This window comes from Bos javanicus, chromosome 20, assembly GCF_032452875.1.
Source record: "Bos javanicus breed banteng chromosome 20, ARS-OSU_banteng_1.0, whole genome shotgun sequence".
Classification (NCBI taxonomy): Eukaryota; Metazoa; Chordata; class Mammalia; order Artiodactyla; family Bovidae; genus Bos; species Bos javanicus.
In genome coordinates, this window is record NC_083887.1 from 1,905,196 (window position 1) to 1,927,479 (window position 22,284).

The 22,284-nt window shown below is 51.2% G+C and overlaps 1 protein-coding gene across 2 annotated transcripts in view; it reads left to right on the forward strand.

Moving 5' to 3' along the window:
* The window catches only part of DOCK2 (dedicator of cytokinesis 2), a 458,739-nt gene extending 445,734 nt beyond the window's left edge, over window positions 1–13,005 (forward strand). For both annotated transcript variants that reach the window (XM_061393166.1, XM_061393167.1), the window contains 6 exons: window positions 2,870–3,007; window positions 7,407–7,534; window positions 8,464–8,635; window positions 9,640–9,760; window positions 11,311–11,453; window positions 12,432–13,005. In XM_061393166.1, coding sequence (XP_061249150.1) covers window positions 2,870–3,007; window positions 7,407–7,534; window positions 8,464–8,635; window positions 9,640–9,760; window positions 11,311–11,453; window positions 12,432–12,494 — 765 coding nt within the window. In that variant the 3' untranslated portion in view covers window positions 12,495–13,005. The remainder of the gene's footprint in view (window positions 1–2,869; window positions 3,008–7,406; window positions 7,535–8,463; window positions 8,636–9,639; window positions 9,761–11,310; window positions 11,454–12,431) is intronic.
* The last annotated feature ends 9,279 nt before the right edge of the window (window positions 13,006–22,284 follow it).

The window sequence follows — 22,284 nt, forward strand, 5'->3', positions numbered from 1 at the left end:
ACAGTTATCCTGGTCTCAAGAAATAAGTTGAAAATTATTCCACGTGTAAAATCCTTTCTGAAGAGTTTCTATAAAGTTAGCATTTATTTATCCTCTAAATGTTTGCTAGAATTTGTCTGCGAAGCCACACAGGCCAAGAATGGTTTAAAGTATGTATTTAATTTAATACTTCTCAGATTTCCTGTTTCTTTTGTGTCCTTTTTGGTAAACGGTATTTTTCTAACAATTTGTCCATTTCATCCAAATATTAAATTTATTAACATAAACTTTTTTATAATATCCTCTTATGACTTTCTATGATGCTTATACTTCCTATAGTGACACTCCTTTTTAAAATTTTGATGTTGGTTATGGTACCTGTTGGCATCTTTTTGATTAGCCCTGTAAGGGGTTGATCAGTTTTAAAGAACCCGCTTTTGGATTTGTCAATCCTCTGTGTTCTGTTTGTTTTCTTTTTCATTCATGTTTACTCTTACTTTTATTATTTCCTTCCTTTTGCCCTTTCTGGGTTTAATTTGCTGCTCTTCTACTAACATCTTGGGATGGATGCTTAGCTAATTGATTTTCTATCTTTTCTAAAATGTATTAATAAAATTAAAACTATACATTTATCTCCACTTACAACACTATCTCAGTAGTTTTAATGCAGTATTTCCATTATCATTCCTTTCTTTTTTTTCTAATTTTAAATTTTATTTTTTAAACTTTACAAAATTGTATTAGTTTTGCCAAATATCAAAATGAATCCGCCACAGGTATACATATGTTCCCCATCCTGAACCCTCCTCCCTCTTCCCTCCCCATACCATCCCTCTGGGTCGTCCCAGTGCACTAGCCCCAAGCATCCAATATCGTGCATCGAACCTGGACTGGCAACTCGTTTCATATCTTTTTCTGTTTAATGGATAGAAAACCTTTTCTTAATTTGTACATTAATTATTTTTTAAATAATGTTTTCTTAGGCGCTCTTGTTTCTGTCTCTTCCAGGTTAATCCATTCATGCTTCCTTTCCTCCCTTCTCCCCCACCTCTTTCCTTCCTCTTCGGTGTTTGCTTGCTCTCCTATCTTTTGCTTCTGATCACTGTCTTTCACACTGAAGAGTTTCCTTCAATACCTGGTGATCCTTGGCAGTCTGTTCCTAGTTAAGAGTCGGGGCACTCAAAAGCTGAATGAATATCTCTGCGCATGAGAGAAGGCCTTGTCACCTGGATGGCATTACATACGTAACTGAGTAATCCACACACGTCTGGGCGATTCACTTTCTCCAGGACAGATGCTTTGAGCTATTGCCTGCAAAGGAACTCCTGGCTTCTGTGCTGCTGGCAATTTGGAGACAGAAAAATGAAGGTCTCACCTTTATCAGTATGCAGACTTTTCCTCAACCCCCCTGTCTGGCTCCTCATCCCGGCCCTCTGTTGTGCCTGGTACCCCTTAGCTCGATGCTCTTTGTTCTAATCATTCGAGAGGATAAGCTCCTGCTTCTTGAGGAAATGAGAAAATATGACACAGTACCAGATGAAGCTGCAGGGACCTGGCCATCCAGCTGCTCCTGTCACAGAATTTCAATCCATCCCTGTTTTCAGCCTCTCAGCCCACTCTAGCCTTTCTGAGCTGCCAGGGGCCTCTAACCCCTGCGCCCTTCCTGGCTTCTCAGAGCAGATTGTCCCCTTACCACACCTCCCCCTCTGTCCTGGAAGGTCACTTACCATCCTCCACCCACCTTCCACCTGACGTGTTCTGGGCCAGGTTCATACGTGTCTCCTGGCCTCACTGAATTTCAGTCTCTCCTTCACTTTGCCATTTGGCGGAGTACTCCAAGAGAAGGAGGCAGAAATGTCTTGGGGTCATCACCATCATCAAAGCATTTTTTTTCTCCAAAGTGATCAGTATTGTACTCCTTGCAGCCTCATTATGCTTCCCTGAGATCACACTACTAAGTTTTCAGCTGTTCTCAGCGCACAGCGGCCACTGTGGCTTGGCTTCTATCCTTGTATCTACCGTTCACGCAGTGTGGATTGACCTCCTCTGCTGATAAATAAGGGCTTGACTGCCTCACATGACTCATCTCTTCCCCACTCATCTTCCCAGGGCTTATACATCACTTTAAAAATATTCCATTCCCTGGTGGCTCAGACAGTTAAGAATCTGCCCTCAATGCAGGAGACCCGGGTTCGATCCCTGGGTCAGGAAGATCCCCTGGCAAACAGAATAGCAACCACTCCAGTATTATTGCCTGGAGGATTCCATGGACAGAGGAGCCTGGTGGGCTACAGTCCATGGGGTTGCAAAGAGTTGGACTAATTGAGTGACCAACTTTCACTTTAAAAGTCCCCTATTGGCTCCTTAGCTCCATGATATGAACACTCAGCTGTCTTTCTTCGGTCTTATCACCGGATACATGTTGTAAGATCAGGTTGTGCCCACGCCTTTTCTGCTTAGCCCTTCCCTTCTCCTACCTCCCAGTCTCTGAACAGTCACACTCTATTTGCATCTCCAAGAACTTCTTGGACAAGGGTTTAAGTCAAAGCAACAGAGATCCCACTCCTCTGGTCTTACACTCTGCCCCTCAGTAGATGCCACCAGATGCAGACTTCCCCTAACATGCAGCCTCTAATGGGAGGGAGCGGGAGGAGAGGGTGCAACCCTTCCATGAGGCAAGACAGCCAGAGGTCTTTCTCCTAGAAATCTTATTTTCAGAGCAAACCTCAAGGATGCAATGTTCCCATTTCCCAGGGTTGGTCACCCCAGCTGAAGGTTGTTGAGACCCTAAAGCCCTCAGCAATTTCTCAGTGGGTGGACTTGACTTCTGCCCCCTCTGTGAAGCCAGGTGGCCAACCTCTGGCTCATTGTTTACCACTTTTCTCCCCAGATCCCCTTCCTGGGAGCTGGCATTAAGATCCACGAGAGAAGGGTGTCAGAAAATCTGCGGCCTTTCCACGACCGGATGGAGGAATGTTTCAAGAACCTGAAAGTGAAGGTGGAGAAGGAATATGGTGTCAGAGAGATGGTACGGCTGGTCCCCAAGGCCAGAGAGGGTGAAATGGGTGGGATGGGGCAGGGAGGACGAAGAGACCAGAGCAAAGGAGCCTGCCCTTGAGAGGGACCTGAGAACCAGCAGTGCCAGAGCCAACCCAGGGACCCTTTGGGAAACTTGGTCCCTTAAAAGTCATTGTAGATAAATTCCAGTTATAAATTGAGTCCTGAACAATCAAGAGATTGTGCTAATAATAAAAGCAACATTGATGAAGCACCAACTTCCTATATGCTGGTCTGATCTAAGCACTTAGATCATTTAGGCTTCACAGCAAGCTTGGGAGTGGCTTTTAACGCCTCATGTCTATTCCAGAGATTCCAAGGCGTTAAGTGACTTGCTAGAGGCTATAACAAATGGGGCTTCCCAGGTGGCTGAGTGGTAAAGAATCCACCTGCCAAGCAGGAGATGCGAGTTCCATCCCTGGGTCAGAATATCCTCTGGAGAAAGAAATGACAGCCCACGTCAGTGTTCTTCCCTGAGAAATCCCACGGACAGAAGAGCCTAGTGGGCTACAGTCCATGGGGTTGCAAAGGGTCAGTCAGGACTTAGTGACTAAACGACAACATGTAACAAGTGAGGCTCCAAATTTGCACCTGGCTCTGATGGCCTCCAAAGCCAGCACTTGTGGCCGCTAACAAGCTCTGTGTCCTCAAGAGGCCATTGGCCTGGTGCTCACGGAACCTCTTCTTTTATCCTTGTCTCCAGAAAGTATTGTCATAAAATGTCAAGGCTGTGTAGTCTCTCAGAGGCCATCTGGTTCAGCCCTCTGATTTTACAGATGGGAAAACTGAGGCCCAGAGACAGGAAGTGAGGTACTGGAAAGCACACAGATGAACTCAGGTGTCTTGTCTTCAGGCCAGTAGTTTTTCCATGAGACAGGCTGCCTTTTCCAACACTGTCTGTGCGACACCCAGTGCAGTTCTGATGGCAACCACCTAGACTTAGGCCACGTTGCATAGGTTACAGGCAGAGTCCCCCACAAGACCCCCTCACCAAGACACCAGGGTTCCCTGCACCTCTGACAAGCTGGCTATAGGTTTGGAGATTCTCACCACCCCTTCAGTTCTGATCATTTCACAGAACTCAAGAAGTAGCCCTCCCTCCATATCCATGGGTTCTCTATTTGCATATTTAACCAAGGAAGGATCAAAAATATTTGGGGAAAAGAATCCAGAAAGTTCCAAAAAGCAAAACTTGAATCTGCTGTGCTGACAACTATTAACCTCACGTTTACATTATATTTACAACTACTTATATAGCATTTACATTGTACTGGGTAGTATAAGTAATCTAGCAATGATTTAAATTATACCAAAGAATATATGTAGGTTATCAATACCCTCAGATGTGCAGATGACACCACTCTAATGGCCAAAAAGTGAAGAGGAACTAAAGAGCCTCTTGATGAAGCTGAAAGAGGAGAGTGAAAAAGCTGGCTTAAAACTCGACATTCAAAAAACTAAGATCATAGCATCCGGTCCCATCACTTCACGGCAAATAGATGGAGAAACAATGGAAACAGTGACAGATGTTATTTTCTTGGGCTCCAAAATCACTGCAGAGGGCAACTGCAGTCATGAAATTAAAAGACACTTGCTCCTTGGAAGAAAAGTTATGACCAACCTAAATAGCGTATTAACAAGCAGAGACATCACTTTGCCAACAAAGGTCCATCTAGTTAAAGCTCTGGTTTTTCCAGTAGTCATGTACAGATATAAGAATTGGACCAAAAAGAAGGCTGAGCACCAAAAATTGATGCTTTCAAACTGTGGTATTGAATAAGACTCTTGAGAGTCCGTTGGACTGCAAGGAGATCAAACCAGTCAATCCTAAAGGAAATCAACCCTGAATATTCATTGGAAGGACTGTTACTGAAGCTGAAACTCCAATACTTTGGCCACTGGATGTGAAGAGCCAACTTATTGGAAAAGACCCTAATTCTAGAAAAGACTGAGGGCAGGAGGATAAGGGGATGACAGAGGATGAGATGGTTGGATGACATCATCAACTCAATGGACATGAGTTTGAACAAACTCTGGGAGATGGTGAAGGACAGGGAAGCCTGGTGTGCTGCAGTTCAGCAGTCGCAAAGAGTCAGACATGACAGCAGCTAAACAACAGCATCAATGCATAAGCTGGGCTTCCCAAGTGGTGCTAGTGGTAAAGAACCCACCTGTCAATGCAGGAGACACAGGAGATGCCAGTTCGATCCCTCGGTTGGGAAGATCCCTCTTGTGGCTCAGCTGGTGAAGAATCCGCCTGCAATGCAAGAGACCTGGGTTTGATTCCTGGGTTGGGAAGATCCCCTGGAGAAGGGAAAGGATACTCACTCCAGTATTCTGGTCTAGAGAATTCCATGGACATCCATGGGGTTGCAAAGAGTCAGATACGACTGAGCGACTTTCACTTTCACTTGGAGAAGGACATGGCAGTCCACTTCAGTATTCTTTCCTGCAGAATCCCATGGGCAAAGGAGCCTGGTGGGCTACAGTCCATAGGGTTGCAAAGAGTCAGACACAACTGAAGTGACTTACAATGCACGCATGCATGCATAAGTTACATGCAAAGACTATGCCATTTTATATAAGGGACTTGAACAGCCCTGGATTTTGGTGTCCTAAGGAGTCAGGGATATTGAAGGATGACTGTACTTAGAATTACAGTTTTTATTTATAAAGGAAACAAGTCACGACCAGCCAAATGAAGAGAAGCATAGGATGAGGTCTGGGAGGGTCCCCAATGTATAATTTCTGTGTCCTCAGGATTCAGTTCAGTTGCTCAGTCGTGTCTGACTCTGTGACCCCATGGAGTGCAGCAGGCCAGCCCTCACTGTCCATCACCAACTCCCAGAGCTTACTCAAACTCATGTCCATTGACTCGGTGATGCCATCCAACCATTTCATCCTCTATTGTCCCCTTCTCCTTCTGCCTTCAATCTTTCCCAGCATCAGGGTCTTTTCAAATGAGTCAGTTCTTCACATCAGGTAGCCAAAGTATTGGAGTTTCAGCTTCAGCATCAGTCCTTCCAATGAACACTCAGGACTGATCTCCTTTAGGATGGACTGGTTGGATCTCCATGCAGTCCATGGGACTCTCAAGAGTCTTCTCCAATACCGCAGTTCAAAAGCATCAATTCTTTGGTGCTCAGCTTTCTTCATAGTCTAGCTCTCACATCCATACATGACTACTAGAAAAACCAAAGCTTTGACTAGATAGACCTTTGTTGGCAAAGTAATGTCTCTGCTTTTGAATATGCTGTCTAGGTTGGTCACAGCTTTTCTTCCAAGGACCAAGTGTCTTTTAATTTCATGGCTGCAGTTACCATCTGCAGTGATTTTGGAGCCCCCAAAATAAAGTCTTTCACTGTTTCCATTGTTTCTCCATCTATTTGCCATTAAGTTATGGGACCAGATGCCATGATCTTAGTTTTCTGAATGTTGAGTTTTAAGCCAACTTTTTCACTCTCCTCTTTTACTTTCATCAAGAGGCTCTTTAGTTCTTCCTCTCTTTCTGCCATAAGGGTGGTGTCATCTGCATATCTGAGGTTATTGATGTTTCTCCTGGCAATCTTGATTCCAGCTTGTGCTTCATCCAGCCTGGCATTTCTCATGATGTACTCTGCATATGAGTTAAATAAGCAGGGTGACAATATACAGTCTTGATGAACTCCTTTCCCAATTTGGAACCAGTCTGTTGTTCCATGTCCAGTTCTAACTGTTGCTTCTTGACCTGCATACAGATTTCTCAGAAGGCAGATCAGTGGTCTGATATTCCCATCTCTTTAAGAATTTTCCACAGTTTGTTGTGATCCACACAGTCAAGGGCTTTGGCATAGTCAATATTTATCCTACTGGGATATCCATATATGATTACTAGCCAGGAAAGCTCACCTTAGCCTAAATGTCTGGAGTTTTTATTGGGGCTTCATTACATAGGCATGATTGAATCAATCATGAAATCCATCTCCAGTTCCCCTCCTCTCCCCGGATGCTGAGCTAATATTATCTGGCTTGGAGAACCAGCCCTGTAATCACAAGGTTGGTCTGTCTGGCCAGCCCCCATCCTGGGTCTCCCCGTCAGTGGAAAAGGGGTGGAAAACAAAGACATTAGTGTCAGAGGGGAAATTGTAAGAATTTAGACATCACCTCTCAGGAACCAGGAGTAAAGGCCTAACGAACTCTTTATTAAACAACCACCCTGAGGCTCAACCAGCCAGAAAGTTTCTCTCTTCATGCGCTGCCCTACCCCACGGCTCCACCCGCCCAGGTGGAAGAGAAAGGCAGCAGGACTGTGGAGGGCCCGGTACCCCAGGGCCTCGCCCCGACGTCAGGCTTGCCTGCTAACCTCCTGCTTCCTGCTCCTGCCCCCACAGCCCGACTTCGAGGACAGGCGCGTTGGTAGGCCGCGGTCCATGCTGCGCTCCTACAGGCAGATGTCCATCATCTCCATGGCTTCCCTGAACTCTGACTGCAGCACGCCCAGCAAAGCCACCTCCGAGAGGTCAGTGCCTGCCCCAGGCGGCCCCCTGCACCCCTGCCCCAGGCAGCCCCCTGCACCCCTGCCCCAGCCCCGCCCCCAGCACAGCCTCTGCCTTTTCTGCCCCAGGGCTTTCTTCTCCACCTTCCTGCCCTTCTCTCTGAAAGCCTTTCCTCACCTGGGGCCTCAACAGAACTCTGTGCCGTTGCTAGGGGGTCAGCTGAGACCCGGAGAGGAATGTGGCTTTTCCTGAGGGCCCCGCAGAACTCGCCACAGCGTGTGACAGTCTCCATCAGCCAGCCTGCTCCCTTCTGCAGGGGCTCCGTCCCTCCCAACTACCCCCCCCCTCCTCCTGCTGTACCTGCCTCCCCCCCACCCCCACCCCGCTCCTCCTCCTGTACCTACCTCCCCTCCCCCACCCCGCTCCTCCTCCTGTACCTGCCTCCGCGCCCCCCCACCCCCACCCCACTCCTCCTCCTGTACCTGCCTCCCCTGTATCTCTGTGCGGGTCTCCCTGCTCAGCCACTCAGAGTGCAACTCAGCTACTGTGCTGACAAGATCCTGTGATGGCGCACTCTCTGGGAGAATGTGCTAAGAGCTCCTGGGCCTCATCTCTTGGCTACTCCATAACGTTGCTGCAAACACCCCCATTTAATAAAGGGCAGTCATGCCTCAGAGAGGTTGAGTGATTTGCCCAAAGTCATTCAGCTCAAGAGTGGCATAGACTGGAATCCAGGTCCATATTTTTAACCCGTTTTATCTTCCTGTCACCAGTCTTATGGCTCACTGCCTTCCATTTTATTTTACCCTGTATTCTGAGTGTTTGCAAACTCTGCCAGGTGAACTATCTACCCCTTGGCCCTGTAATGACAGGTCAGTCAGCCTGGGTCCCTGCAAGACAGTTCCAGTAAGTTCTAACTGCAGCCTCTCCTGCTCTCCCTCTTGTCATTCAGCTTCGACCTGGAAATGGCACCTCCCAAGACTCCAAAAGTGGAGCACGAGGAACCCATCTCCCCAGGGAGCACTCTGCCTGAGGTCAAGCTTCGCAGGTCCAAGAAGAGAGCCAAGAGGAGCAGTGTGGTGTTCGCAGACGAGAAGCCATCAGCAGAGTCGGACCTGAAGCGGGTGAGTGGACAGGGCAGGATCCTCTCTGACACCACAGGCAGCTCTCCACTGCACGTCCGGCACAGTGCTGGGGGCTCTGAGATGTGGCTTGCTCAAGCCTCACAGTTGGGTGGGGTTACAGATGAGGCGTCTGAGGAGCAGGGAGGTGAAGTGCTGGTTGGCGCCCCAGCAGCCTGGATGTGACAGTGGAATTTGACCCGGGCTGTCACTGTGTCCTTTCTGCCATCGCACAGGACTCTGCAAGGCTGGGGAGTAGCCTCCTGGCCCACCACTGTGTGGGAGAGTCACCCTCCCAGGCTGGCCCAGGTGTTTCTATCTCTTAGCCCTCTGTCCCCAACCACAGGGCAGTCTAACCAGTGACGTCTCTCCTAAGCTCCTCCCGTGGACCCAGAGCCCAGCTGAGCATGCAGAGCTGAAATTCTCACTGCCCTGACTTGGAGAGTTTTTGTCTTATAAACTAATAACTATTTAATATGAGACTTAGTGCCAGACAGCCCTGGGTTCAACCCCAACTTTCCCCCGAGAGAGAGGTTTGTTGAAAGCATTCTGGGAGCCTGGAATAGGAAGATGGATTTAGCGTCCTGCTAAGGGAGGGCTGCCAGATGAAAGGGCCAGGGACCAGCTGAGATAAAGAATCCTCCCCAAGCTTCCCAGCAGGCCTCAGAGACTATTCTTGCCAGAGGGAGAGGGCTGGAAGTAAGACCGCGTTTCGCAATCCAGGGGGTGTCATTCACACAAGAGTCTAGGTGAAGGCCACCACCACAGTGGTATAGTATGTACAGTATGGAACTGTGTGTGCCACCACAGTTGAGAAGTGTGCAGCCTGTGGCGCAGATTGACACAGAGTGATGCAAAACAGAGCAGAGGGACTTCAGGCCGAGTCTAAGAAGCCATGCCAGTCCCTTAACACTGGTTTTTCAGAGCCTGGAGCTGCCTCATGCTTAGCCTCTGTGGTGTGTGTGTGTGTGTGTGTACGCGCGTGTGTGCGTGATGTATTCGTCCAGCTCTCCAGAAAGCACGAGTTCATGAGTGACACCAACCTTTCGGAGCACGTGGCCGTCGCCCCCAGGGCGTCCATCCTCTCTCAGATGAGCTTTGCCAGTCAGTCCATGCCTACTATCCCAGGTATGTGCCTCCACCGCCAGCACGGGGGTATGGAGGTGCCGGGGTGAGGATGGGCGGGAGCCACAGCTACAGAGCAAAGAGCGCTAAGCACTCTGGAGGAAGCGGCCCTGCTCATGGTACGCCGGTGGGTGAAGCCATCCCAACTGGCTCTGCCCAGGGCTGGGGGCAGCGGGGAGAGGCTGCCGTCACTCTGGACCTCAGGATTCAGTGAGACTCCAGATGTCACACCAGGTGGGCCTGGGTTCTCAGTTAGACAGGCCCTTCCAGGGGCCGGAAGTCCGCCCCTTCCAGGGACCGGAAGTCCGCCCCTTCCAGGGACCGGAAGTCCGCCCCTGGTAAGTCTCTCAGTCCAGTGATTCCTTCTGGGGCCTGGAAGGCTATTTCCAGAACTTACAAAACTTGCCATCACACCTTACAGTTGCAGAGGGTCCGATGCACGGATGCCTGTTTCCCCCATCACTCATTCGCTGTCTGGTGAGGACATCAGCAGCATATAGAAGGCCTTTGCTGACTCACACATGGGGACCCGGGGCCCTAACTGGGGATGCAGCCAGATCAAGAGCGCTCTATCTGGCACGTGGCAAGTCTCAAGTGTCAGCCGCTCTGTGCCAGGCTCCATGCCAAATGCTCCTCCTTTGTTGTTTCATTTCAGCCAAGGGTCCCCAAGCCCCAAGCAGTCTGAAGCCTGTTACAAACAGGCCGCAAGCGGGAGGTCAGCGGCAGGCAAGCGAGCAAAGCTTCATCTGCCGCCTCTCATTGCTCGCATTACTACCTGAACAATTCCCCCCGAACACTCCATGCAAAAAGTGTTTCCCATGAAACTGGTGTCTGGTGCCAAAAAGGTTGGGGAGCGCTGCTTTAAGCCTCCTCTCAAACCTGTGACAGAGACCGTGTGATTAGCCCCACTGTACAGATGAGGACACTGAGGCTTGGAGAATGCCAGCTCCTGAGTAGTGGCCGCCCAGGAACAGTGTCCCCACCGGTGCCCAGCGCCTGGGCAGCATGCCCCCGCAGTCGTTTCACTCTCCTCCTCTCAGCAGGCCTACACTCCCTTGAGCTCTGTGCTCTTACCCCCACGTTCCCAAGGCCAAAGCCCAGGATCAGAGCAGCCTTTGTGACTCCAAGCTGAGGAGCCTTAACCACCGGATGACACCTTGATCGGAGAGGCTCTCCCCCCAGGGAACTCTGTGTTCTCGGTGTTGGAAGACAGGCGTGGGCCCATACTGTCTCCCTGACGTGGGCAAAAGGCCCTGTTCGTGAAAAAGTGAGGGCCCTGGTGCTGCCCCCCACCCCAGCCCTGGGCCCGCTTCCAGCCCAGAAGCCCTTGGATGAGGCCTTAATGGAACCAGGATGCAGGCCCTTGTCTGCGGGGTCAGGCAGGGCTCCGCGAAGCGGCCAGATGGCCTCCGCGGCCCTGGCGGATGCTCATGGCCTCCCGCCTGCCCCGCGGCCGGCTCCCCGGGACCCTGTCTCTGCCCCCCTTGGCTGCCATCCACCCTGTTCGCGCTCCCTGCGCCCACCCCTCACGGTGGCTTTCGGCTCCCCTGCAGCCCTCACGCTCTCGGTGGTCGGCATGCCTGGGATGGACGAGGCCAACGCATCCCCCCGCCTCAGCCAGACCTTCCTCCCGCTGTCAGACGGCGACAAGAAGACGCTCAAGAGGAAGAAAGTGAACCAGTTCTTCAAGACAATGGTAAGCCCCGGACTGTGGGAGGAAGGGGGCGGGGGAGGGGAGACGGGGCCCTGCGTGGGGCGCGCGTGCGTGTGCTACAGCCGGGGGCCCCTCCAGGGAGGGGGGGACCTGTGTGGGGTATGTGTGTGCTACACCTGGGGGCCCCTGCAGGGAGGGGGGCCCTGCGTGGGGCGCGTGTGCTACACCTGGGGGCCCCTCCAGGGAGGGGGCAGGGCCCGCAGGATGGGGACAGAGACCAGAAAGGCCCAGAGTGAAGTTCTCCTTATGGGCTCCAGAGGGCGCCCCTGAGCAGGGTGGGCCCCGCGGGGCCGCAGGAATGTGTCAGAGGCAGTGCTGGGCTCCTGGGAACTCAGGACCTGGAACTGTCCTATGCCTGAGTTATCCTGTGTTGCTCCTGTCAGAGCCACGGCAGCCAGCTGTCCTGGGCAGCTAAGAGTGCTTTTTCATTCTTTTGGAAGAACTTTCCTATTCAACTTACATTGCAGAATCCTACTATTTCAAAGTTAGTTTCCAAACCCTGGCTTTTCAAGTCCCTTCTCCCATTGTTGCGTCAGTCTGCTTCAGATGCAGGAAGGCACCCCAGCAGTTTGATCCTCAGGATCCATTAAAGCCAGACTCTGTGGCTGTAATAATCGCACGTCCCCTGTGAGTGTGCACTGAGCAGGCCCCAGGCTAGGCCCTTTCCAAACATGATCCACTTGACCTTCCTCTGTGCCTTTGAGGGTCTCATCAGGCGCACGAAGTTGGGGAAGCAACCCGCCCAAGTTCACGTGGTGTCAGAACCAGCAAAGCCTGTGCTCTCACCACTGCAGGGCCCAGCCTCTCTGTCACGTCAACCAAGGTCACAGCCACTCAGGCCCAATGGGCTCTGGCAGGGGTCAGCTCAGGGGCCCTTCTGAGGGGGACGGGGAGCCCTGCTTTGGGGCTCATGGGAACCCTGTCTCGGGCTGAGTCTGTTTATCCTCTTTTCCCATGTAGCTGGCTGGCAAACCTACAGAAGAAGGCAAGCCGACCTCCGACTCCACGTCCACCGACCTGTGAGATGCTGCTGACCACGGCCATGCCTGGGGAGACAGGGATGGGGGCCTCTAGAGTCGGAGACAGGCGGTGGGACGTTGACGCCTCAAAGAGTGGGGAGCCCGTCCACCAGTGGCCTGCACTCAGAAAGCCCGGCTGCTCGGGCCCCACTGCAGTGGTGATGGACGCAGCATCGCCAGGGCCACGCACCCAGGGGCTGGGTGATGACGCCCCGTTTGGACTCTTAACCACACAAGCAACCACCAAGGATGCCTTCTCCCAGAATGTCTCCCCATCATCCTGGGCACATGTTTTTACAGCCCAGTTTATTAGATATAAGGAGCTATATTTTTGAGTGTGTGTTTCATTTTCTAAGTCCTAGCACTTAACAGAACAGCTCTTAAATATTCTTTTATTTTATTTTGGTTAACAGTTTTGTACTTTACATTTTTAATATAACCAGTCTCTTTTCTAGCTGACCATCTCCAAAGTGTTGCTTTTTCTTACTGACAATAAAAATGATGCAGTGATTCAAGCAAGCCTCAGTACATAGATCCATCAACCGAACGCCTCAGGCCCAGGACTGGACTGGGAGCACCTGGGGATGCTTAGGAGACAGGCAGGCCCAGGGCCTCCAGCGATGTTATGAAACCTGGCTCTCACCCATCCCAGTGAAAATCTGCCTACCTCGCTCATACTACCCCCACGAATCTTCTCCAAGAATTCAGTTCATTTAAATATTATTTTATTTTTGGTTAATGGTTTTGTACTTTATGTTATTACCTAGAGGGAGAAACCAAGGCACAGAGACATGATGTGAGCTAAGACCACACACTTGGTACGTGGAACAAAACGGCAGGGATCAAACCGGTATCTGGGGACTTCCCTGGTGGTCCAGTGGTTGAGAGTCTGCCTTCGAATGCAGGGGACGTGGGTTCAATCCCTGGTTGGGGAACTAAGATCCCACGTGCCATGGGGCAGCTAAGCCCACAGGATGCAATTACTCAGGTTGGGCGCCTCAACTAGAGAGAAGGTCACGCACCACTGCAAGATCCTGCACACGGCAACTAGGCCCCACACTGCCAAAGATGCACAACTGAATGAGTGAATAGGCACGCCGGCAGCTGGGCCGGAAGTTGGCTTCTACCCAGTGCTGCATCTTGGGCGCCGGCACGCCTAGGCCAGCTGTCGCCGGTGTCCACCCCGTCCTTTCCGGCAGCCACCGCCTCCCCTCTCCAAGCCCCGCCCTGTTGCCTGGTCCAGCTTCTACTCTCTGCTCAACAAGGCCTCCAGCGAGTTCTGTCCTCGTGGTAATGAGGGGTCGGGCTGCACCATGAGCACCCTGAGGTGAGGAAACAGTGCCCAGAGGTCTGGAATCGGGCTGGATTCACCTTGCAAAGGGGCAGGGGAGTGCATGTGAGCAGAGGAGGGTCCCTGAGGAACTGAGGAACTGGGCCAGCCTGAGCATCTTCATGGCTTCACGGCCTATGAGTGGCAGGGGGAGAAACTTAGACACTGTGTAGAGGAAGACCCTTGGAGCGGTGAGACCCGGAATGAGAGACATTTCAGGGTGTGATAACAAGGGTTTCCAGGGAGACAAGGACCAGCCCCAACACCAGTTTTTCATAGGATTTTGCCAGAGGCAGACTCAGGAAGGAAGAGTAGGTCAGGTGAGGGACAGAGGCATTGGTGGTTAAGTATTCGTCCCCTGTGACAGGTGGGGCAGGGAGGTCAGGACAGAGTGCAGGAGAGGCAAGAGCTGGTACCATGAAGACGACTTCCATAAAATATTAATGTCTGCTGTTCACTGAGCGGTTCATAATAAATAACCCTTATAATAATCAGCTGTTAACCCAAATTCTTATAATAATAAGCACAATGAACCATACTGTTTTTCTCAGACTTAACTCTTAATGACTTTAACGGGAAAATTCTTAAGATAGTTGGATTTGGTTATTTTTTACTATTTATAAAATTGGGGGGAAAGGAAGTAGCTTTTATGAAAAATATGTCCCAGTGGCAGACTCCCCAAATTCACACAGAGTTTAAAAAGAGTTTAAAATTAAACACAAATAACATATTTGGTGTTACATGTAATTAAAAAATCTAATCTAAAATTTACACCAATGTAAAATTACACCAAACTAATACTTGGGACAGCAGTAGATTTCCATGAACAGGTGTTGCCTAGTTTTGTTAAGTGAGCACATTTACTCTTGAGCAGGTGTGATTTCCAGGGGTCTTAGGATCTGCTGTCAGAGTGGGTCACATGAAGATCCATCCAGCTGGACCCTGAGTAAGCATACTGACCCTGACCCTGACCGTGGGACAAAGAGATGAGAGCCGGTGATCCCCGGGCCAGCCACACAGGCATCAACTGATTTCTTTCTTTTTTTTTTAAAATTATTTATTTTTCACTGTGCTGGGTCTTCATCGCTGCAAGCAGGTTTTCTCTAGTTGCGGCAAGAGGGAGCTACCCTGTAGGTGCGGCGGTGTCTCTTGTTTTGGATGGACGCTAGGGCGTGCTAGGACATGGAAGTGCGTGCGAGGGCGTGCGGACTCGGCAGTTGTGGCTCACGCGCTTAGCTGCCCCACAACATGTGGGATCTTCCTGGACCAGCGATCAAACCCGTGTCCCCTGCATTGGCAGACTGATTCTTGAGCTTTAAAATAAATTCATTAAGTTAAAGAAATGTCAGCGCTGATTGCTGATTTATAGGGACACATGGGAGAGTCACTGCTGTGGCAGCACTCACAGCCTGTTCTCCCCGCCACGAGTATGACCTGCTTGGTCCAAAGCTCTGGAGAAAGCTCCATCCCCTCCCTCTAGAGGCTGTGGGCCCCCAGGGAAGTCCGGCGGCACGCTGGGCACCACCGCAAAGCGTGCCAGGTGCGAGGGCCCAGCAGTGGAGGCTGTCTGCCAGGCGGGGTGAGAGAGAGGCGGAGCGGTCCACACGGAGAGCAGGAAAGGCAGGCACCTGCCGGCAGCCACCTGCCGGCAGCCACGTGACGGTCACGTGGCCGCAACCCGCCGCAGCGGCGCGGAGAGGAGGTGGGGCCTGGGGCGGTGGGACGGGAGAGCTCAGGCCGGTGTGGGCTGGGTCTGGAATGCCAGGCTGGGCAGCTGATATTTTGAGAGGCAACACGCTTGAGTACCTACTATGTGCCAGGCACTGCTCTTGGCAATTTGCACTTAAAATAACTGTTGGACTCTCACAACCCCCCCTCTGAAGTATAGACTATTATCGGGTCTCAATTTAAGTTAAGGAAACAGGCCCAGAGAGGCACAAGGATTTGTCCTGGGTCATCCAACTTGGAAATGGCGGAGCGGAGACTTTATGTTTTGGGCTCCAAGGAGCAGGCTGTCAACTGGCATGATTCCAAAGGATAGTAGGCAGGCCATGACCTGATCCCCAGCCCACTGGCTCCCTAACCTGGGTGTGCACTGGGGTTCCCTAAGAGGGCTGTGCCCAGCACCACTTGGGCCCCACAAGTCAGAGTCTCTGGGGCACAGGCCTGGGAAGACTGCATTTTAATAAGCTCCATAGGTGGGACCCATAGGCAAGACCTGCAGAGCAGGACCTTGAAAACGACACAGCTTTGCCCCCATGTGCTAGATGGAGAAACAGGCCTAGAGCGGCCAGCAGAGCCCACAGAGTCCTGAGTGAAAAAGGAATGAGTGACCCAACCCAGCAGATCCGCTGCCCAACTGGTGTCCTTCCCCAGGGATGAGGGGAGGGGACTCCTTGTTGAGAAGACTGTTTCCAGGTGGATCGCAAAGGCCACTGGTGACACAAGAGGGCATGTTCAGTGGATGCAGCACAGCTTCCCATACCTTTATACCAGCTTCCTGCTGCTGGTGTCACAAACGGTCACAAGCTTCGTGGCTTAAAACAACACAAACTTGTCTACTACTGTTCTTGAGGTCAGAAATCCTAAACCAGTCTTGGGGTCAAAATCAAAATAAGAGTTAGGCTTCCCTGGTGACTCAGATGGCAAGGAATCTGCCTGCAAGGCAGGAGACCCAGGTTCCATCCCTGGGTTTGGAAGATCCCCTGGAGAAGGGCATGGCTACCCACCCCAATATTCTTGCCTGGAGAATCCCATGGACAGAGGAGCCTGGTGGGCTGCAGTCCATGCGGTCACAGAGTCAGGTATGACTAAGTGACTAACACACACACACAAGATGATAGTTAGTTCCTTATGGAGGTTCCCCTGGCTGTTTCTTTGCCTCTTCCAGCTTCTAAAGGTGGCAAGGCATTCTTTCTGCATTCCCCGGCTTGTGGCCAGATGGTTCCAGTCTCTGATTCCACTGGTACATCTCCTCCTCTGTGATTAAATCTCCCCCTGTCTCCCTCTTAGAAGAACACTTCTGATTACAATGGGCCCACCTGGATCATCCAGGACAATCAGTCTCTCTGGTCGTCACTTAATCCCGTCTGTAAATTTTCTTTTATCTTGGAAGAATTCACAGATTCTAGGGATTTGGAAATCATTATTGGGGAGGGGTCATTGTTCAGCCTGTCACACACATGATGAGAAAAATCACTCCCTTTTCAGTTCTCTTCAACGCTTTTGCCTTCTCCAAGGAAAAAGTCCCTGGCTGGTATGTTTCATCACCTCTCTAAGACCTGCTGATCTCACATCCTAGCAAAGAGTGAGCAAGCTCAGGCTGGTACTGCCTCAGTTTCCTCATCTATAAAATGGTGATAATTATAGTACACCCCCCAAAAAACAAAATTGTGGTGAGGACTGAATGAGATAACAAGTTAAGCATTAGGGCTGTGCCCAGCATGATGTGAGCTCTAAAAAAAATGCCAATTCTCCCTATTTTATTTATGGCAAGTGATACTGATTTCTGATGAACCATTCCCATAAATCATATGGAACTTCTCTTTAAATTTATTTAGCGAAAAAAAAAATGTGAGAGCTGATTTAAAGATTATAAGTAATTGAACTGCAGACACTGCATAGAGATGGGAAAATCAGGAGGTTGTAAGCCTCCACATTGTGCGACTCCGACAGTGTCCTGCACACACACCCAGAGCTACTGCTGTGGAGACAGTTGGTTAGTGTCTTCTAATAAGTGAAAGAATGAACTAGTATTGCCAAGCATCCCTTGAGAGGCATTTCCTATATTATCTCATTCAGTTCTTGCAACAGCCCTTTGAGGGAGCTAACCCTGGTTATGCTCATTTTTCGTACAAACAGAGACTCAAAAATTAAACCACAACAAGGCACTCAGAATATATAACTGGAGGAGGCAAATCTGAATCCAGATCAGTCCAACTGCCCCCTCACCCCTACCCTGGGCTGCCCTCTAAGGCATTTTGTCCCATTGCCACCCCAGTTCTCACTATTTCTTTCACAGTAGATTTAAAGTGTTTTTTTCCAGAGTCTGGGGCATGATTCCTCCATGAAGCTGTTTCTGGTCCTGTGAACCCTTTTCTTTATTTAAAGGGCTCAGAAACCCTGGGCCACTGACCCGACAGGTCACCCAGTCTCTGCACTCAGCTCCCTGCTTTTAAATAGATGGCCACCAGAGGGCGGTGTTGGCTCATGTTTCTCCAGCCTGACGCTCACCAGAACCAGAGCTGCAGAGAGGGGAGCAGCATGGGGCCAGACTCCCACTTGGAGTCAGAAGGTCCTACTGGGGGCAGAGAAGCCAGCAATGGGAAACCCCAAAGTGCACTGAGACACAGCGCTGGTGAACTGCCGCGGGACGGGACAGGAGGCCCAGAGAAAGCAGATCATTGCCCCGGCAGAAAACCGATCTCCTCTCCCCATTTATAGATGAGGAAACTGTAGCAGAGTTTAGGCTGGAAGCCCACTCCCCATCCTGACCAATCCTCACCCTGTCAGGCCTCCAGAAACCCTGGAACTCAGGAACTGTTGTGTTTTATGTGCAGAAAGGAGCAAGAGCCCTAGCAGCCAAACCTGTGAAGGAGGAATCCAGAGGAGGTAGGGAAGTCCACGGGCTGAGGGCCATGTAGTCCCAGCTGCTGGGCCACCGGCCTCTCCCCTCACCCTCAGGCTCCCGAGCCCCTGACAAGCGCTCACATTCATTGAGCATGTGCTATGTGCCCGGCATGCAGTCCTCGGAACAACACTCGGGGGGAGTTGCCTTTCCCCCTTTACAGACGAGGACACTGAGGCCCAGAACAATCGGCTGCTCTCTGAGATATTACCGTGCCTAAGGAGTGGCGTCAGGATTGAGACCCAGAAGTCTGGCTCTGGAGCCTGAGCTGCCTGCTCCCTGCCTGGCCCTGTGCTCCAGGTTCAGACCCCCCTGCCTCCTGGGCCTCCGGTTATTCACCCTGCTTGGCCTGATTCCTCACGTTCCTCCGCCCCCGGAAGGTCAAGGCCAGAGGTGGTGTCCCCGGTGGGTGGGGCCTGTGCACGTCCGCACTTCCTGCCGGCTCTGGGCCCGTGTGGGCTCCCGGCCCCCAGAGCACGTGGCTGACGGCTGGGTGAATGCTCCAGAAGGGACGAGGCCTTACCCCTCCCACGGCCCTGCCCTCAGTGTCCAGGTTTGCCCAAGGGGAGAGCCAGTAGGAAAACCCTGACTGGAGAGGGCAGACCCTGCTCAGCCTTGCTGTCAGAGCTGTCCTCTGCTACCAGGGGCGCACATCTCCATCCTCCATCCAGGAGCGCAGTGCCGCCGCGTCCTGGGCAGATAAATGCGCGCACGCACGCACACACGCACACACACACATATCACATCGTTTTTCATGCAAAATCCATCTGAGGCAGGTTCTATGTGCAGCTCCGTTTAATAGATAAGCAAACTGAGGCCTTGGGAGATCAAGAAACGTAGTCAAGATTACCCAGTTAACAAACAGCAAGTCGGGGATTTGAACCCGGCCCCACCCAACTTCAGAGTCCGTGTTTTTCATGTCCTATTGCCTTGTCCCAGGTATCTCAATCTGGGGTTCAGAATACATGGCCTCCCTCTGGATATGTAACATGCAAATATGTCACAACATGCAAACTGCAGCTCTGCATCCCTGGATGGTTCAGGCCCTGCCTGTCCAACCTTGTACTATTTTCCCTGAAGCAGGGCAGCCATATCTTCTCAGGCTTGGATTTCCGCCTCTGGGAAAACTCGAAAAGCCTAAAATAATTTCATCTTCAAAAGGACCATTGTTTATAGAGATGCTTGGCTCTTTTCCCAGAAGCCCTGGTACGGGTTGATGGGGGCTTCCCAGATATAGCCCCCAAACCCCCCGGGGAGGACAGGCAGCTCCCGGTACCACCTGAGGGCTGAGGCAGTGCTTGTGGAGTCCAGCGTGAGGGCTCTGGGGCTGGGCTGAGTGCCCTAGACCTGAGTGCCCCCGTGGGGAGGTACGGGAGGGCGTGAGAGGCTGGGCTCCTTGGCCGCTGGACGCCTGGGCGGGCGCCTCTGTGTGGGCAAGGCCTTGTGACATGCCCGTCTTTCTCTGATTTCCCGGGAAAGGAACTGGGGCGCAGGTGTGAGGGGAGGCTCAGGTGAGTATTCCTCAAAACCACCTCTAAGGAAGGAGACGCAGCAACAGGCAAAGGGTGGACTAAGGGGTTGGGAGACAGGGTCCAAACCCAGCTCAACCGTGACCTTGTCACGTGCCTCAGGGTCCCTCTGACCATCAGCTGCCGACGGCGGGATCTGGCTGTAGAGCTGGTATCTCCACCAAGTATACCACCCTTCATTGCTTCATCGTAAATCCCCACTGGGCACACTCACTGCTGAGAAAACAACTCGAAAGGTAGCAAACTCGGGGATGAACTGTACGTATCAAGCGTATATTGACTTTTTATATAATAAGTAAAATTTGAGGGCATCTCTTTCCACCATGTGAAACGACTTACATTGATCACGTCATAGAATGCTCACAGCAGCCACATAAACTCGTGGCATTACTCCCATTTTTACCTGAAAAGACAGGCCGAGAAAAGTTAAATCACGTGTCAAGGCTGCACAGCTATTCAGTGGCGAGGCTGGATTTGAACCCAGATCCTTCTGGGCTCAGCGCCGGTGCCTGCAGTCTCTCTTCTCTAGTGCCTGTGCTGGCCTTTTATATTTAACCTCCAAAGCAAATCACCCGTGTGCTTGCCTTTCTCTAATCATGTAAATTAGGAACTATAGAAAGCAACAACAAAATAATATCTAATTCCCTATCTTGAAATAATAATCGACAGATTGGTTTTATGTTTACACAGTTCATGTACATGTATAATATGTATTTTTGCAAAAAAATCAGGCTATTTTGTAGCCTGTTTTCCCCATTATTAGAATGTAGTATTTTCCCATATCATTAAATACAATCTATTTTTCATAGCTGCATATTATTTCATCATTTAGAAAATACTGTTTTTTAAAAAACCAAGCCCCTATGGTTGGACATTCAGGTTAGTTACAGTTTGTTATACCTATAAATAATGCTGTGGGGGTGATTCTTGCTCTGCTTGATTCTGCAGGATGAATGATCAGGGGTGACATCGCCAGGCTCATTGTCGGGCTTTGGGTCTGTGTTAGCGGACTCCAATGTGACTGTCCTTTAAAAACTCAGCGCCCTGCCCTCAGCAAGCCTGGTAGAGAAACTCTAAACAAAATTGTGGCCTCCTTGTCTTTGCTCTTCAGAAAGAAAGGACAAAGGCGCTGCTCCCAAGCCTCACCTGGGCAATCAGGCCTTTCTGACCCACACCTCACTCACTGTCCAAGGTGGGGAGAAGTGGTTCCTCAGGCCCTGAAGGAGCTCTCCCACTCAGGCACCCAAATCATCCTCTGGGCAGCAAGATGCCGATAATGAGATTCATTCGATGTCACTTAGGTCTTCCGAGTGAACCCGACATGGAGGAGAGTAGAGACACAGGCAGGGAGGATCCTCCAGCTGGGACAGAAAGCAGCCTTCTATGGACTTCTCTGGGGATCCAGGAGTTAAGAAGCCAAGGATTCTTAAGGCGAGGGACTCGGGTTCGGTCCCTGACCCAGGGAGTTTCCGCGTGCTGCAGGCCTCTGAGCCACTGAGCTCCTCAACCAGAGCAGCCCCTCGCCACAGCTGGAGAGAGCCCAGGGCAACAGCGAAGACCCGCACGCCAGAAAAGAAAGAAAGTAAGCAAAGAAGCTTTCTCTTTGGCCTTGGAGACATGTGGGGTCTGCAGGAAGAGAGAGGAAGTTGAAAGAGTCTCGAGAAGGGAAGTAGAGGCAGGAGGGCCGGAGGGAGGTGGTGACCAGAGAGATTGACATGAGATTTTCTCCCATTTCTGACCCCAGAGAGAAGTCTCCAGGTGCTGCTAGAACCTGCTCAGGGGTAGCTCGTTGTGCTCTGAGAAGGGGAACCCACTCACTCCCCAAGCTGAGGGCCTGCCCTGGGATGAAGGGGCAGCTGAGACAAGTCGCCTTCAAGCACCGGATGGAGAATGAAGCCCAGGGAGGTGGACGGACTGACCACGAGGCACAGAGGAACCAGTGTGGACGGGGCCCCTGCTTCTGGAGCCCGAGGCGGAGCAGGCTGGGGAAGAATGACCCAAAGAAGGTTCTCCTCCTGGCCTCAGCCCCTGGGTCCTGGGGGACTCTGCAAGCCGAAACACGAAAGGACTTGGATCAGATAAGGAACCAGAGCCTGCTTTGTCCCTGCAGCCAGCAAGAAACCAGGAGAATACAAGGTCTCTCTCACTTTTCTCCTGCAGTCCCATTCATAGCCTCTTCCTTTTGCTGCTATTTTTATGAGCCTTGCTGCTGCTCTGGGAGAATCCCCAGGTCTTTCTCTCCATGTGTGTGTGTGTGTGTGTGTGTAAGGAGGTCACCCATAATTGACTGCCCTTTTTGAACCTGGCC